General features: G+C 46.7%; 1 protein-coding gene across 1 annotated transcript in view; it reads left to right on the plus strand.

The window, feature by feature from the left end:
* Rbp1 (retinol binding protein 1) overlaps nt 1–5161 on the plus strand; it is a 172633-nt gene extending 167472 nt beyond the window's left edge. The window contains 2 exon segments of the mRNA XM_059268417.1: nt 2662–2763; nt 4919–5161. Coding sequence (XP_059124400.1) covers nt 2662–2763; nt 4919–4972 — 156 coding nt within the window. The 3' untranslated portion in view covers nt 4973–5161.
* Nucleotides 5162–15384: the final 10223 nt, after the last annotated feature.

The following is a 15384-nucleotide window of genomic DNA, read 5'->3' on the forward strand; positions in this document are numbered from 1 at the left end:
ACTTGCAGAGTAGGTCTCTGTATAAACACAGGGCGATCAGTTGGGGAAACTGTGTTCTTAGGAGCTCTTTGAAGCCAAGGACTCATTTCTCCACCCCTTTCTCCATCCCAGGCCTGGCATGAGTGACACCCAGTGCATGGCTTTTTAACCACACTTGGGACATCAGGTAACAGCTTTGACCCATTGCGGTCTCACAGGACATGGACCACACTGTATTCTGACCAGGAGATTGGACTTTCTCAATCTTAAGGCTACACATGTGCCCCAGTTGAGTGTCTGATTCAAGGAGAGGAGCCACCCACAAGTCTTCCTGTGCCCCTCACTCACTGTGAACCCCCTGCAGGAGCTGAGACCAGATTTGTTCCTGTGCAAAGTGGTGCACAGCCAACTGCACCTGCCTCCCTTCTGTATGTCTGTGTGTCTGTGTTCATGCCAGTGAGTGCAGGTGCACACATGCTAAGACACGCGTGTGGAGGTCAGGGGAACAACCCCAGGTGTCGGTTCTCACCGTCCACCTTGTTTTAGACATGGTCTCCTGTTCACTGCTGCTAGGCTAGGCTAGTTGGTCCACTGGTTCCAGGCAATTCTGTCCACCTCCCATCTGCTTCGAGGGCCTCCCTGGGATTATAGACATGTGCACTACTGTGCACAGCTTTTAAGTGTGAGCTCTGAGGATCCAAACTTAGGTCACCAGCTTGTGCAGCAGGCACTCTGTCTCCTGAAATGTCTACCCAGCAGGGTGTGTGTGTGTGTGTGTGTGTGTGTGTGTGTGTGTGTACATGCATGTGCGTGCATGCACACCCATCTACATGTGGCAGGAGCGTGTACACATGTGTACATGTGGAGACATTCCTCAGAAGTGCCTTCTACCTTTGTGTTTTTCTGTTTGTTTGGTTTTGTTTCCAGTTAGCCTGTGATTCACAGGTTAGGCTGGGGTCCCAAGGATCTTCCAATATCTGTCTCCTAGCAATTAGGTATCACACCCTTCAACTTGAGACGGATGGATCCATCTCCCCAGGCTCCTCCTGTGTGTCACATTGCAGGCTCATCTCAACAGCAGGGGGCAGTAGTGATCAGCAAGTCCAAAGATGGGGCTGGTGCCCCTTAAAAGCCAGCAAGGAGAAAGGGGAAAATCCTCCAGAATTCTCACTCCACACCCATTGCCCAGATTTCTCCTCACTCCCTTCTGCAGTAGGCTGTTACTGGCGGTCCTGATGCTAAGCTGCATGTGACAGAGAACACAGGAAGCTCAGAACCTGAGCTCTCTAAAGCCTCTGAGTCAGCACCCTCATGACCGGGTTGGGAATGTGGGGACTCAGAGGAAGTGTTAAACTCACTCAGAGCCACACAGTGAGCAAGAGTGAACAGAGCCCTTCCCATGAGGCAGGACTCATGGTAAGGACCTTTCCTTTTGGCAAGGATGTGTATCCAAAAGGTGGGCATGGTATGTGGGTGAGGTCCTGGGCATGTCTGTTCACTCACTGAGGTCCTGTTGCCACCAGGGGCTCATTCATTGGCCATGCCAGGGAGACCAGACTGAGCTGCGGTCCTCTTTTGAGCCTCCTACCCACCCTCATGTTCCTGGGTGGGTCCCGGCTGCTCCAAAGAACCAGAAACACCTCCGGGATGCCTGTCTCCACATCTCAGCATCTCAAAGGGCACTCTGTGCTCTGTGAAGATGTGAAGACTGAGGGGTGGGATGTGGGGTTGAGGTGTGTCAGTAGAGTGCAGCCTGGAGGCTGGTCTCATGCAGGACGGGAGAGCTCGGCACACAGTTCAGGTCTTGAATATTTGTACCTTATACTATCCCACCTCTGCCTTTATCTCAGGACAGACCACCAAGAACCTTTCTCCTGTGGGCCCACCCTTCCTCCTTGGAGCCTATCCCAATATCATCGCTGGCTTCCCCTCCCTTAACTTACTGCTGATCTCTTAAAGTCTCTGACACTAAACATCAATGACATAAGGTCTTCAAAACGAAGCCACGTAGCAGAATGGAAGAGAGGGACTTGAGAGCCCCACTGACCTATGTCCTGATCACCCAGATGAGCAGAGGAGTCTCCTAACCTGGGCCGTCTATGGGAGGTTCCAGTCCATGTAGCCAGCGACAAGCATGGAGATTGAGACTTGGCTCAGGGAGGCAGGTGGCTGTCGGCCACCACCTGTAAGCTGGCTATTGATATCTGAGGTCATTCTCCCTTGAGATGGAGGTTCTTTGAGGGCATGGGTGGGGCCTTGTAGGTATTACAAGACCTAGCAAAAGTTGAATAATGATTGAATGGCTGATGTGTCTGGGGATAGACAGGGTTCTCACAGGCAAGATGCAGGGACAAGACCCTGACCGGCATACCCTTACACAGCCTGTGCTCAGCCCCAGAAGCCCCTCCTTCCCAATCCCCATTCTCAACCCTATCTCAATGACATTTTCCCTTCCTAATTGCCCTTTTAAATGGAATTTATGAAGGTTTTCATAAATTTTAAAACTGATCTGCACACTTTAATAAAAGCATGTGGTGGGCAGGGAGTATTAGGCTGCATTTTTTCCACACTAAAATTGCCAAAGGCACGTCTTGAATTATTGAGGTCAGGAGCCTTCCTCTCCTCCAGTCCCTGGTGGGGCTGCTTCCCCAGAACTGACTACTGTGGTCTTTTGCTTGGCAGACCACAGTGAGCTGGGACGGGGACAAGCTCCAGTGTGTGCAGAAGGGCGAGAAGGAGGGGCGTGGCTGGACCCAGTGGATCGAGGGTGATGAGCTACACCTGGTAAGTTCCATGGTGGGGACCCAGGCTGTGTCTTCAGAGGTCCTTATTCCCTGAAGGAGTGTAGGGACGCTGGAAAATAACACCTTGGCCAGGCATTGATTCTATTTTGACGACGCTTCTCCTCTAAGGGTCTCCTCTAAGGAGAAGGTGCCCGAGTGACTTGGAAAACCATACGATTTGTTTTCAAGGTCTAGGCTGACCCAAGGTCCAGCCAGAGGGAGCAGGTGGAGAGGCATTTGGTAGTATTAGCAGCTGGCAAGGCCCTGCTGTTCTCTGGAAATGGGAACCAGCTTCTATCTTGGTGGTGAAGATGTGGAACTCTGAAAGGCGGGCTTGCACGTCCGGTTGCATGTCCACAAAGCACAGAGCCAACCTTTGCTCGTTGCACATAACGTATATGTGCCCTGTGCACAACCAGGCCAGAGGCAAGCTGAATTCACCAGGAGAATGTGATCTCGGCTTAGGCCAGGGGCCAGGTACAGCTGTCCTCAGTCCAGTCCTGTTCTCCACCCTCAGCCTTAGGTCAAAGTCACTTCCACTCTGTCTTCAGCCTGGGAAAAGCAAGCACCGAGGCCTGGGCTCCCTGAGAGCTAACACGGCCCACATCCTCTGAGGAGGAAGTCTCCTATCACTCCTCCACCCTGCAACTCCCCAACTACCCTTCTGCAGAAGGAACCTGGTGCTGTGGATATCGCTATATGTAAATAAACTCTAATTGGCCAATAGCCAGACAGGAAGTATAGGCGGGACTAACAAAGAAGAGAATTGAGGGAACAGGAAGGGAAGAGAGAGAGACTGCCTGGAGCCGCCATCAGGACAAGGAAGATGTAAAGTACCGGTAAGCCACAAGCCATGTGGCAAAGTAAAGATTAATAGAAATGGGCTAAATATAAGAGTAAGAGCTAGACAATGACAGGCCTGAGCTAATGGCCAAGCAGTTTAAATAATATAAGAGTTTGTATGTTTATTTTATAAATGGGCTCTGGGACTGGCGGGACTTGGTGGCGGGAGCTGGAGAAAAATTCTCCAGCTACAACCTGGTCCAGATGACCTGGAGCTTAATCCTGGGCCAATCACTGAGTGCCTCGGGTAGGTCTCCAGCTGGCCTCATTCTCGTCTGATAATGCTATCCTGCTGCATATGAGCTCTGCAGCTGTGAGGATGTGAGCTGTGAGGGGAAGAGGCCAGCTGCATGGGGCCTATGCTGTGGGGTCCATCCCCAACTCGGGCTCTTCCCTGGGCCTCTGTTTGCTTAGCTGCAAAAAGGGCAGACATAAGCTGGGTGGCGATGGCACAGGCCCTTAATCCCAGTACTCGGGAGGCAGAGCCAGGCAGATCTCTGTGAGTTCGAGGCCAACCTAGTCTACAGAGCGAGGTCCAAGACAGGCACCAAAACTACATGGAGATACCTTGTCTCAGAAAAAAAAAAAAAAAAAAAAAGGCAGACATGATCTCAGTGTCCCCTCACTCTTCAGCCCTGCAGCTCTATGCCAAGGCTGCAAATCAGGGTGTGGAAGGTTGTCAGGTGATTTCACTTGGTTCTTGAGGCGCTTCAGGTTTCTTCAGTCATCACTTAAACTTCAGTGAATGTCACACAATCAGCTTTCCAGTTCCAATTCCCAACAACTCAGAAGACACAGAGTTTGACTGCCATTGCCCCCTAGCCATGGTCTGCAGGAGCTGCCCCTGTGGGCAGATCTTGGGATATCTTGGTTGCTCTTGGAACTACCTGGAAGGAAGGCTAGCCTCCACCCACTGAGATACTGGCAACTCAGCATCATTCCCAAACTCCAGTAGACAGCCTAGGCTTAGATCCTTGCCTACTCAGAAACAACCTAGCAAACCAGTCCCTTCGAGCCTGGACACAGACTGTCCCAGGCCTGGGTTCCTAAAGCTCTTTGACTTTTTAAGGGAGTAGGAAGAGGGGAGCCATCAAGGGCTCCTACTGGTCAACCCTTCTCCCAGCCAGCTCTGTCTGTAGGAATCAGAGAGCCTGATCTCTGTGGTTCCCACTCCATCAACTTCCTCAGGAATTAGTTAAGCTCATGGGGAATGATAGTAGCCATCAAATATGTCCCAAGTCTCTGTCCTGAGATGCTCTGAGCCTCAAGCGTAACATTGCTTCAGCTAATAACAAGTGTCTTTATTACCCCAGGAGATGAGAGCCCAGGGTGTGATCTGCAAGCAAGTATTCAAGAAAGTGCAGTGAGCAGCCCGAGAAGATATCCTTGGTCTTTAGGAACAAGTGGGATGGGCCCGTGGTGAGGAGCCCCCACCCCCCAGCATGGGGCTGGAACACATAGCCACTTAGGCATCTGCCAGCAAAGTCTGTCTCATCGCCTTGTCTCTTCCTTTTCTTAAGAAGAAGCCACCCCCAATAAAGGTCATCTCTGTTTAAGACGTGTGTTTTGGAGAAATTTCACATCGACCTGTGCTTGCTTTTTCTCCAGGGCCCCTGAGGCTGGTTTCTCCTGATGCCTCCCTTGGATAGAGGGAGAAATTGCAAAGCCACGGAGGATTTAGTCCTGAGGGTACAGCTGTGCATCTTTCCCCAGAGGCACGAGCTTAGCTCTGGGGTGTGCATGGTTTGGTATCTATCATCTTTGCCCAGAGGCACGAGCTTAGCTCTGGGGTGTGCATGGTTTGGTATCTATCATCTTCGCACTCAAGTCTAAGTGATCGCTGCCTGTGCCACCATTGCTGTAAAGAAACCCGGAGAAGGGGCTGGAAAGATAGCTCAGCAGTTAAGAGTGCTTACTGCTCTTGCAGAGGACCCAGGTCATGTCCTCACACACATGGCAGCTCCTTACCACCTGTAACTCTGACTCCAGGTGATCTGATACCCTATCCTGGCCACCTTGGGCTCCTGCACATACCTGGTGCATATCTATACCTATGCGTATATTATATATTATGTAACATAATATATATTATCCAGGCACGTACAAACATTTAAAATTAAAAAATAAATATTTAAAAGAAAGAAATGGAAGCAACTGAGAGATGTGGCTGTGTGGTAGAGTGCTTGACTAGCATGCATAAGATCCTAGGTTCAATCCAGAAAGAGAGAGAGAGAGAGAGAGCACACCAGCACTGGAAGGGGAGGAAGGATGGAGAAAATAATTGAAATAAGGGAAGACTCACATGGAAGAACCCCCCTCCCCGATTAACCTGACAATCAACCAGTCACCCCAGCCAAACTCCATGCTTTGGAAATAGTATTTGTTTAGGAGTCACATGCAGAGTTCAAGTCCCAACTCACAGTCACCACTCACAGGGCAGCTCCACACCAGCCTAGACCTTCCTTCTGCCAGAGCATCTGCCTTCCCTCCACACAGGAGGGATGTGAAGCTGCAGATTGCCCAGCGCCAGAACATTCTCACACCCAGCTACATATTAGATAGCCACCTGGGGAGTTACACGTTCTCTTCCTCCTCTTCCCCCTCCTCCTTGCTCAGCAAGTCCTGATTACTCTGGAATTTTTTTTTATTTATTCTTTGAGAATTTTGTTCAGTATATTTTTATTATATTCTTTCCCATCCCCAAACTTCTTATAGATCCATCACCACTCTAGCTACCCAAGTTCAAATTCTTCTCTTAACACAGAAGAAAAAAGACACCGAAAACCATGGAGTCTGATTGGTGTTGGCCATCTACTCAGAAAGCCTGCCCCTACTACCACTCTATTGAGGAAAACTTGTTTTTTTTCTCTCCCAGAAGCCATCTCTTGTGAATAGTTTCTTGGCTCTTGGTGGAACTTTGTGCCCACTCCCCCTCCTCTGCACTGGAGTTTTTTGTCTAACTTGAACTTGTGCAGGTCTTGTGAGTTGTCACAGACTCTGGCATTCGCTTATACTTCTGCACTGTTGTGTCCGGAAAAAGCTACTTCCTTGAAGTCATCTGGATCCTATAATCTCACCATTTTCTGCATATATCCCTCAGCCTTTCAGAGAAGACTTTGATAAAGACATCCATTCAAGACTGAGCACTCCAAAGTCTCTCACTCTCTGCACATTGTCCAGTTGTGGGCCTCTGTGTTAATTCCCATCTACTGCAAGATGGAGCTTCTCTGCTGAGAGCAAGTGATGAACTGATCTATGGGTATAGCAGTATGTCATTAGGGGTTGCTTTACTGTTATATTCATTTAGTAGAATAACAGCAGGATTTTCCCTAGGCCCATGACCTCTCCAGTCTCAAGTTCTTAGACTCTTTAACAATACAGGTTTCATCTCAAGGAGTGGACCTTAAATTTTATCTAAAAAAGGAAGAAGAAGAAGAAGAAGAAGAAGAAGAAGAAGAAGAAGAAGAAGAAGAAGAGGAGGAGGAGGAGGAGGAGGAGGAGGAGGAGGAGGAGGAGGAGGAGGAACAGGAGGAGGAGGAGGAAGAGGAGGAGGAGAAACAAAGAAGAAGAAATAGGGGTAGTTGGACCTGCCTCAACTGAATGTACCAGGCTCTGCTGACTCCCCATGGGAGGCTTTTCAGAGGAAGGAATGGAGGTGGGTTTGGGGGTGAATACTGGGGCGGGGAGGAGGGAAGAGAGGGGGCCCTGTGGTTGGTATGTAAAATGAATAAAAATGTCTTAATAAAGAAAAAAAGATTTAAAAACAAAGAAGTAGTGGTGGGTGGTTAGTCCCTCACATTCTTGCCGCTGTTGTACCACTGGGCATACCTTGCAGACAGGTCACTATTATAGCTCACAGGGTTGATAGCTGGGTCACATTGGTGATTATTTTTCTCCTCTGATAGTGTATAAAGCACCGTCTAGCACTATGAATGCAAGCCAGTAGAGGCAAGGCTTTCAGTTGAGTACCAGCTAGTTTCCCCCGTGTTCTGTGCCGTAATTATGAGGTGTCTTCAGCAATAGGGTCTTACTGTCAGATGGTGGAGGGTAACCAATAACATTGGCAATAGCCTATAGTGTTTGAGGGGTCAATGGAACCCTCTTAGACAATAATTCAAAGAGATGAAACCCATTCCTGTTACTGAGGGCTTTATTTGGTAGAATATGATGTCTAGTTGGGGTATTGTCTCCCCTACATATATGGTAACTCCATTTAAATTTCTTTAGGCAGCTTCTACAGTAGTAGGTTTTAATATGGCTTTTCAAAGGACCTCTACCCAGCCCCCAAATCCCCCACCCCCTTTAATTTTCCTGTTTTAGTTCCCCTTCCGTCCCTTTATAACATTATATTCCATTTCCCTTTACTCAGTAGTCCCCACTTTCCCCTATGGTCCCTCACTAGCTACCTCCTCTGTGGTTATTCTGAATGAAATACACATATCTAAAGCATACAAGCTAACATACACATATAAGAGAAAACATGTAATGTTTGTCTTTCTGGGTCTGGGTTACCTCACTCAGAATAATTGTTTCTGGTCCCATCCATTTACCTGCAAATTTCATAATTTCAGTTTTCCTAATAGCTGAATAATATTACCTTGTATAAATGTACGACATTTTTGTTATCCATTCACACCACAGGTTCCCATAGTGCCTCATGTATTCATCAGTTGATGAACATCTTGGCTTTTTCCAATTCCTGGCAATTATGAATACAGCGCCAATAAACATGGGTAAACAATTATCTCTGTAGTAAGATGAGAAGTCCCTGGGGAGTTCTTATAGGCTCCTGTACCCAGGCTGTTCCCAGAATCAGTTCTATTTGGGCTGTATCAAAGCAAGAGGCATCTTTAGTTTTTAAGTTCCCAGGTGATTGGGAAAGGCACCAGAATTAAGAGCTGCTGCCCTGGGCCAGGGGTTCCAGGGATTCCTGATGGGTAATTCAGCCTCAGCAATGTCTGGTGATATGATTTCAGGACGTGGGCAGGAACAGTGCTAAGCATCCTGCAGGGCACATGACAAAAATTTACCCACATGAAAATAACAAGGTTGAGAAACTGCCTTAGTTCATGTGGTGGTTTGAAAGAAAATGGCCCACAAAGGGAGTGGCACTATTAGGAGGTATGGCTTTGTTGGAGTAGGTGTGGCCTTGTTGGAAGAAGTGTGTCACTGTGGGGGGTGAGCTTTGAGATCTCCTTTGCTCAAACTACCCTCAGTGTAGTACACAGTTCACTTCCTGTTGCTAGTGGATCAAGATGTAGAACTTTCAGCTCCTTCTACAGCACCATGTCTGCTTGCATGCTGCCATGTCCTGCCATGATGATAATGGACTAAACCTCTGAAACTGTTAAGCTAGCCTCAATTAAATATTTTCCTTTATAAGAGTTGCTGTGATAATTGTGTCTCTTCACAGCAATAGAAACCCTAATTAAGACAGTCATGCACTAGAAATGTTTTGTTTTGTTTTTGTTTTTGTTTTTGTTTTTATCATCACTGTCACCAAAGGAACAGAAAGCCTAGACTTGCTTATGCTGTGGGACAACCCTTTTCTGACCAGCCTTGCTTTCTGACCCCATCAGTAGAGAACTCAGACAGGGGTTCTTGAAAAGACCATTCACACACAGATATTTCTGAAGGCCTGTTATGTACCAGCTAATGACAAAGTGTCACACTCATTGGGCAGTCAGAAATGCTGGAAACACCACAAATTATCCCATACTACCTCAGGTATTGAGGCCTCCCTCATGAGACCTCCCCTTCGAATACATAAATGCCATACTCAACAGTTAAGTCTGTATGGCAGACCAAGGTGTGGCCCCAGTACAAGCACATGTAGGAGCTGTGGCCCTAACTTCAGGAGCTCTGGGCCTATGAAACTCAATGTCATTCTCACTGAATGGCATGAATACCAGGACTGGTTCTAGTGGGCAGTAGGGAGCCAAGGAGGCTTTAGAGCAAGAACGTGACCTGTTCGGGCTTTGAAAAGAATTATGCTGGTGGCCATTCTCTCAGTAGCAATAAAAGCGAGTGAAGAACAGCACTTAGGAGTTTGGCACAGGACAGGCACAATTAATTCAAAGTTCACCTGCTGCCAAAGGAGTGCATGTTGAACAGAGGACAGCATGGTGTTTGTAAACCTGTAACCACAGCAACAGACTTGGCTTTAATGATGCTCTTCATGTTCACAGCTCTGTCTCCGACACTCAGCAGAGCCCTGATCCCAAGTTGGCAGCAGCTGGCATCTTGGTGGCTGCTCAGCCTTCTTTGTTACTTCAGCCTCTCTTGCCTCCAGTGCCAAGCTGCTGATGTTACCACGAATTCAAGCCCTGCCACCTGGCCAACGTGTGAATGTCATTGTCACGGGGCACACAAAGGTGCCTAATAATATAACCAGACACCCATAGTGGAGTCACTCTCAAATCTCCAAAGCATGGCCACAGCACTGTAACACCCACAAGGGTTCACAAAAGATGAGGCTTGGACTGGTACCATGGAGTTGTGAGGAGAGTTCCCCACATTTTACAAGTTCCTGGGACAATCACCTCAGAAAGTATGTCATTTTGGGACTGCTTTTGAACCAAGGGTTACAATCTCTCAACAAATGCTCTAAGTGAGACCATCCTATACTGGCATCATGTAATTCAACCTTAAGAAGTAGGTCTGGGATAAGAACTTATCCCGGGTACATGAATTGGATTTTTGGAGCCTATTCCCTATGGTGGGGTACCTTGCTCAGTCTTGATGCAGGGGAGAGAGTCTTGGTTCTGCCCCAACTTGGTATGCCAGACTGTGTTGACTACCCAAGAGAGGCTTTACCCCTATGAGGAGTGGATGGGGGTGGGGGGAGGGGGAGGTGGGAGGAATGGGGGAAGAGGAATGAGAGAGAGCTGTGGTTCGTATGTAAAATGAAAAAAAAATAAAGAAATTAAAAAAATTCCAGTGCCATGAAAAAAAAGTTTTCTATTCATTTTACATACCAACCACAGATCCCCGGCTCAGCTGTTAAAGGCTAGGCTCAGAACCAAAAACATAAGAAAGAGATATCTTGATAGAGGGGCCATTATGAGGTTAGGGAGAAACCTGGTGCTAGGGAAATTCCCAGAAATGCACAAGGATGACCCCAGATAAGACTCCTAGCAATTGTGGAGAGGGTGCCTGAACTGGCCTTCTCCTGTAATCAGATTGGTGACTGCTCTAATTGTCATCATAGAACCTTCATCGAGTAGCTCATGGAAGCAGATGCAGAGATCCACAGCCAAGCACTGGGCTGAGCTCCCGGAGTCCAGTTGAAGAGAGGGAGGAGGAATTATTAAGCAAGTGGGGATCAAGATCATGATGGGGAAACCCACAGAGACAGCTGACCCGAACTGGTGGGAGCTCAGGAACTCTAGACTGACAGCTAGGGAGCATGCATGGGACCAACTTAAGCCCTCTGCATGTGGGTGACAGTTGTGTAGCTTGGTCTCTTTATAAAACTCCTAGCAGTGAGATCAGCACCTGTCCCTGGCACTTAGCTGGCTTTGGGAAACCTGTTCCCCATGCTGAATTACCTTGCCCAGCCTTGACACAAGGGGAGGAGCTCCGTCCTGCCTCACCTTGATGGGCCATGCTTTGTTGAATCCCATGGGAGGCCTTACCCTCTCTGAGGAGTGGACTGGGGAGGGGTAGAAAGGAAGTAGAAGGAGGGAATGGGAGGAGGGAGGGGGAACTGTGGTTGGTATATAAAATAAATTTAAAAAATTAATAATAAAAAAAGAAAAAAAGAAGAAGTAGGCCTGCCTTGTGCACTGTCTCGGGAAGGTAGTGCTGCTGAGGAGGCCGGCCTCAATTGTACAGAGCCCACTGAAGACAGGTGGTGGCGGCTGAGCTCTGGATCCCTCTATCCAAGGCTTAGGTCCCAGATCTGTGCCTTCATTGCTCTATGAGGTGAAAGAACTCAGGCAAATATTCTGTGCCTCAGTTTATTCGCCTTTCAGTCTGGACTCACCTGTCAAAGGCTTGAGATAATTGTGAGTTTAATAACAATGATAGAAAGATGATAGGAAAGCAGGTAGACAGACAGACAGGTGATAGGACAGATAGATGAAGGGTAGATAGATAGATAGATAGATAGATAGATAGATAGATAGATAGATAATAGATAGATACATACATACATGTATGCATGCATACGTACATACATACATACATACATACATACATACATACATAGGCAAGCTAGTATTTGCCTCTGTGTCTGGCACGTAGAAAGCCAGTTTACTGAATGTAAACAAACAAAAAGAACCAAAGAAGGCCCTCAGGGTTGAGGTAAGCATACCAGTTTGCCCATAGGTGTGAGTGAAGAGGAGCTGAAATACAGAGCAAGCCCTATGAGCACAGAAATCAGAAAACAAGCCCCTGACTCCACCCCAACAATAGAAGAAAAGGTCAGGGACTCCGACTCTCTGCTACATACCATATACACATGTGTACACACATGGGATGTGGGGTGGAACCCTGGAGCTCCTGATGCAGACAAGTGCCCTCCAATCACAGAGAGAGTTAGAAGATAAACTTTAGACTCTAAAACCCCAGGAACCCCCAAATGTCACTCCCAAGGAGCCTCCAAATGTATAAATATAGTCTTACAAGGTGAACCCCAAGTATCCTTCTGGAAGTCCTAATTTATAAATTGCCTGAACCAAATAGGGTACCAAGACTGTTCTAACAAAAATAGACAGCCCAACACCCAACTGTGATCAAACACAGCCCAATTCTGAATGTCCCTTATCCATCCCTACAGTGACAGTACCCATCCTACCCCACTGGAACATCCCAATGTTCCACAACCCTTCTCCTGTAAGGGCTTTGCTATGTCTTCAGGCCTGCCTCACATCCCTTCCGGCCTTGGGACCTGCAGATCTGCCTGAGTAGAGGCGGAGTGTACCCATGGGTTGCAGGAGTGACATTTCCTCTCCAGGCCTTGAGACAAGGATCCCTTTCTTGTCATCCTATGCTAAAAAAAGGGATCGTTCCACTCTGATAGAAACACTACTCATGGCATTCCCCTCCCACTCCAGCGACAACAACAGGCCCTACCAGACCTTCAGAGTTGAGCTCAGAGGTCCTCTTTCCACCCCGCATCAGCACCCTAAACAGCCTCTTGTTTAAGCTCTGAATTTCTCACAGTAAAACCTGATCATTGCCCAGTTTGAGACAACTCTAAAAAAGAACCACTAGTTTTTGCCAAAATTAAAAACACTGTGGATTATCTCAAATAATTATCTGTAGAAAATTAAATAGCTTATAGCAGAGAGAGGCAATGTAATAGAATTAAGCAGTGCTAGTCCAAGATAATGATAGGGTTATAAGACATTCAGATTCATGCTGCCCTGGGACTGTCTGGCCCCACTGTGGTGCACAACCTTACAGAAGATGAATGGCCTCACCCTCTCTTGTCACTGCTTCTGCACCCCTCTTACTCAACTTTATTTGGAGGCAATGTCAACAATTAAAACGTCTTGAGTAAATGTCTGGGCCAGAGGGTTCCCTTCCCTGATACCGCATGTTACACAGGAGGCCCCATATGAACTCCCAAGGCTCCACTCTCATACTCTCCATCATTTTTATTTTGGCTGTACTGGGAATGGAGTCTACGGCCTTACGCTAAGCAAGCATTCACTCTACTGAACTACATCTCCAGTCCTTTCTCTTAAAAGCCTTTTATTTTGAGACAGAGTCTCACTGAGTTTCCCAGGCAAGTCTTGCATTTGTAATTTGCCTGCCTCAGTCTCCTGAGCAGCTGGGGTTATAAAACTGCTCTATCACTTTTTAACGTTACTTGTATTTAATAATTATACATATTTACTAGGTATGGTGTGATATTTCAATATGGGAAGGTATTATGTGTTGATCAAATGTAATCAGTGTATCTCTCACCAAAAATTCAGATTCTAAGTAGCTAGGATGGCGCCCTTGTGGGGATCATGGATACTGTCTACACTAGTGGTGGATGCTGGGTTGGACTGCAGTGTAGACTGTACTACTTCTTCATATGCAGCCTGGCAGTGAAGAACTGTGAATGTGAGTATGATGCTGTGGCTCTCACCTGTCATCCCAGCACTCTGAAGACAAAGCTAGAAGGATGCCAGCAGTTTGAGACTAACCTAGGCTACATAGAAAGTTCCAGGCTATCTTGGGCTACACAGTAAGACACTGCCCACTCCATTGTCACCGCCCCGCCCCCCCCCCCCAAAAAATTGAATGTTCATCTTTTGGTAATACCATCTCACAGCTCCCTTACCCCCTTCTTCTTGAGACAAGCCTCACACATACCTTCATATTCCCCCAGAGCAGGAAGAAGCAATGTAGCCACGGCTGTACTTCCTCGCTTGGTTCATTAGCCATAACAGATTGGAAGGGCTAGGTGAATCTGCTTCCTGAGTGAAATCCTGGGAACTGGCATCCAAAGCTGCTGGCCAGTTTTTGCTGTTGAACTGCAGATCCTGAGCCTAGGTATAGATCAGGAGACAGAGGAGAGAAGTGTTTTGCTGCTGTGCTTGGAAAAGCAGAGAAAGCTGATCTGTAGAGTTAGGGGTGACATCAATGTGGGCAGAGGAGCCTGGGAAGGCAGCTGCTAGGTTCCTGTGGCTTCTCATACTTTGCACATGATAGTCTTTGATCATGCTAAGGGATGATTCCCACTGAAGACACAAGGAGTTATTCCTGTGGTTCCCCCAACACCTTTCTCTTCCTGTTCTAAGCTAGTAGTTATGTTGAACTAGAAGAATCTATTGAACAATAGTTACTCACTTGGAAATTAATCATGTGCACCCTGAGACTTCCTTACACGGTTGTCTCAGGTATGGCTGTTGTTTTCATGACACTTATATAGATAAAACATACAATAAACATATAATTATATTTTTGTTTGTTTCATGTATATGCACATGTGTAACAGGTCTTCTTGATCCATAATCATATAAATCTCTGTGTACCAGCCACACTGACTTTACCATCATAAAACATCCCTGTTCACCTTTTTGAAGTGATTGTATCAAATTTTTAAGTCATGGCAAAGGTGGTAACATCAACAGGGTTATCTGTAAAAAGAAAAGTTAATGAGCCAGGGGGAAAATGACACTTGATTTCTACTTTGCATTTTATATCATGTTATATTATTTATTATTTTAAGATGAAGACATATTCATTTTATGACTAGGAAAAGCTAATGACTCCTAATGAATTGATGGATTAGAGCACTGTTCATCCATGGCTGTTAATGTCTCAAAGCAAAGAGGCAGATGAGTAAGTGTGTGTGTCCTACATAATATGGCTAGGAAAGGATCCTACCAAGAAATCAACTCTGAACCCAATGGTCTAGCAAAACATAAACAGAAAATTCAAGGACAGAGGGACATCTTAAAGGACATTACAGAGACACAATCAGTAGCATACAGGAGACTCCCTATAGCACGTAACCTGCTGCTTCAGTGCGTAAGTTGCAGGGAACAGAGAAAGGTGCCTTGATGGATTCTATAGTCTAAAGGGGACTCAGAGACACAGTAACTAACTATACTATTTGGCCTTTATTGAATCCCAGTGCTAACAAACTGACCATAAAAACAAAATAAAATCAAAACAAACAAAATCATATAATTAGGGGAATGTATAAACCAGTTGGGTATTTGCTACCACTGGAGATATTGCTAAGATTTTAGCGTGATAATGACAATACGTGACCAATTAAAGAGCATGCTGTACAGGATTTGTTTAACGATCCCTAGGAAGGGGTAGCTAG

Source organism: Peromyscus eremicus, chromosome 7 (genome assembly GCF_949786415.1).
Source record: "Peromyscus eremicus chromosome 7, PerEre_H2_v1, whole genome shotgun sequence".
NCBI lineage: Eukaryota > Metazoa > Chordata > Mammalia > Rodentia > Cricetidae > Peromyscus > Peromyscus eremicus.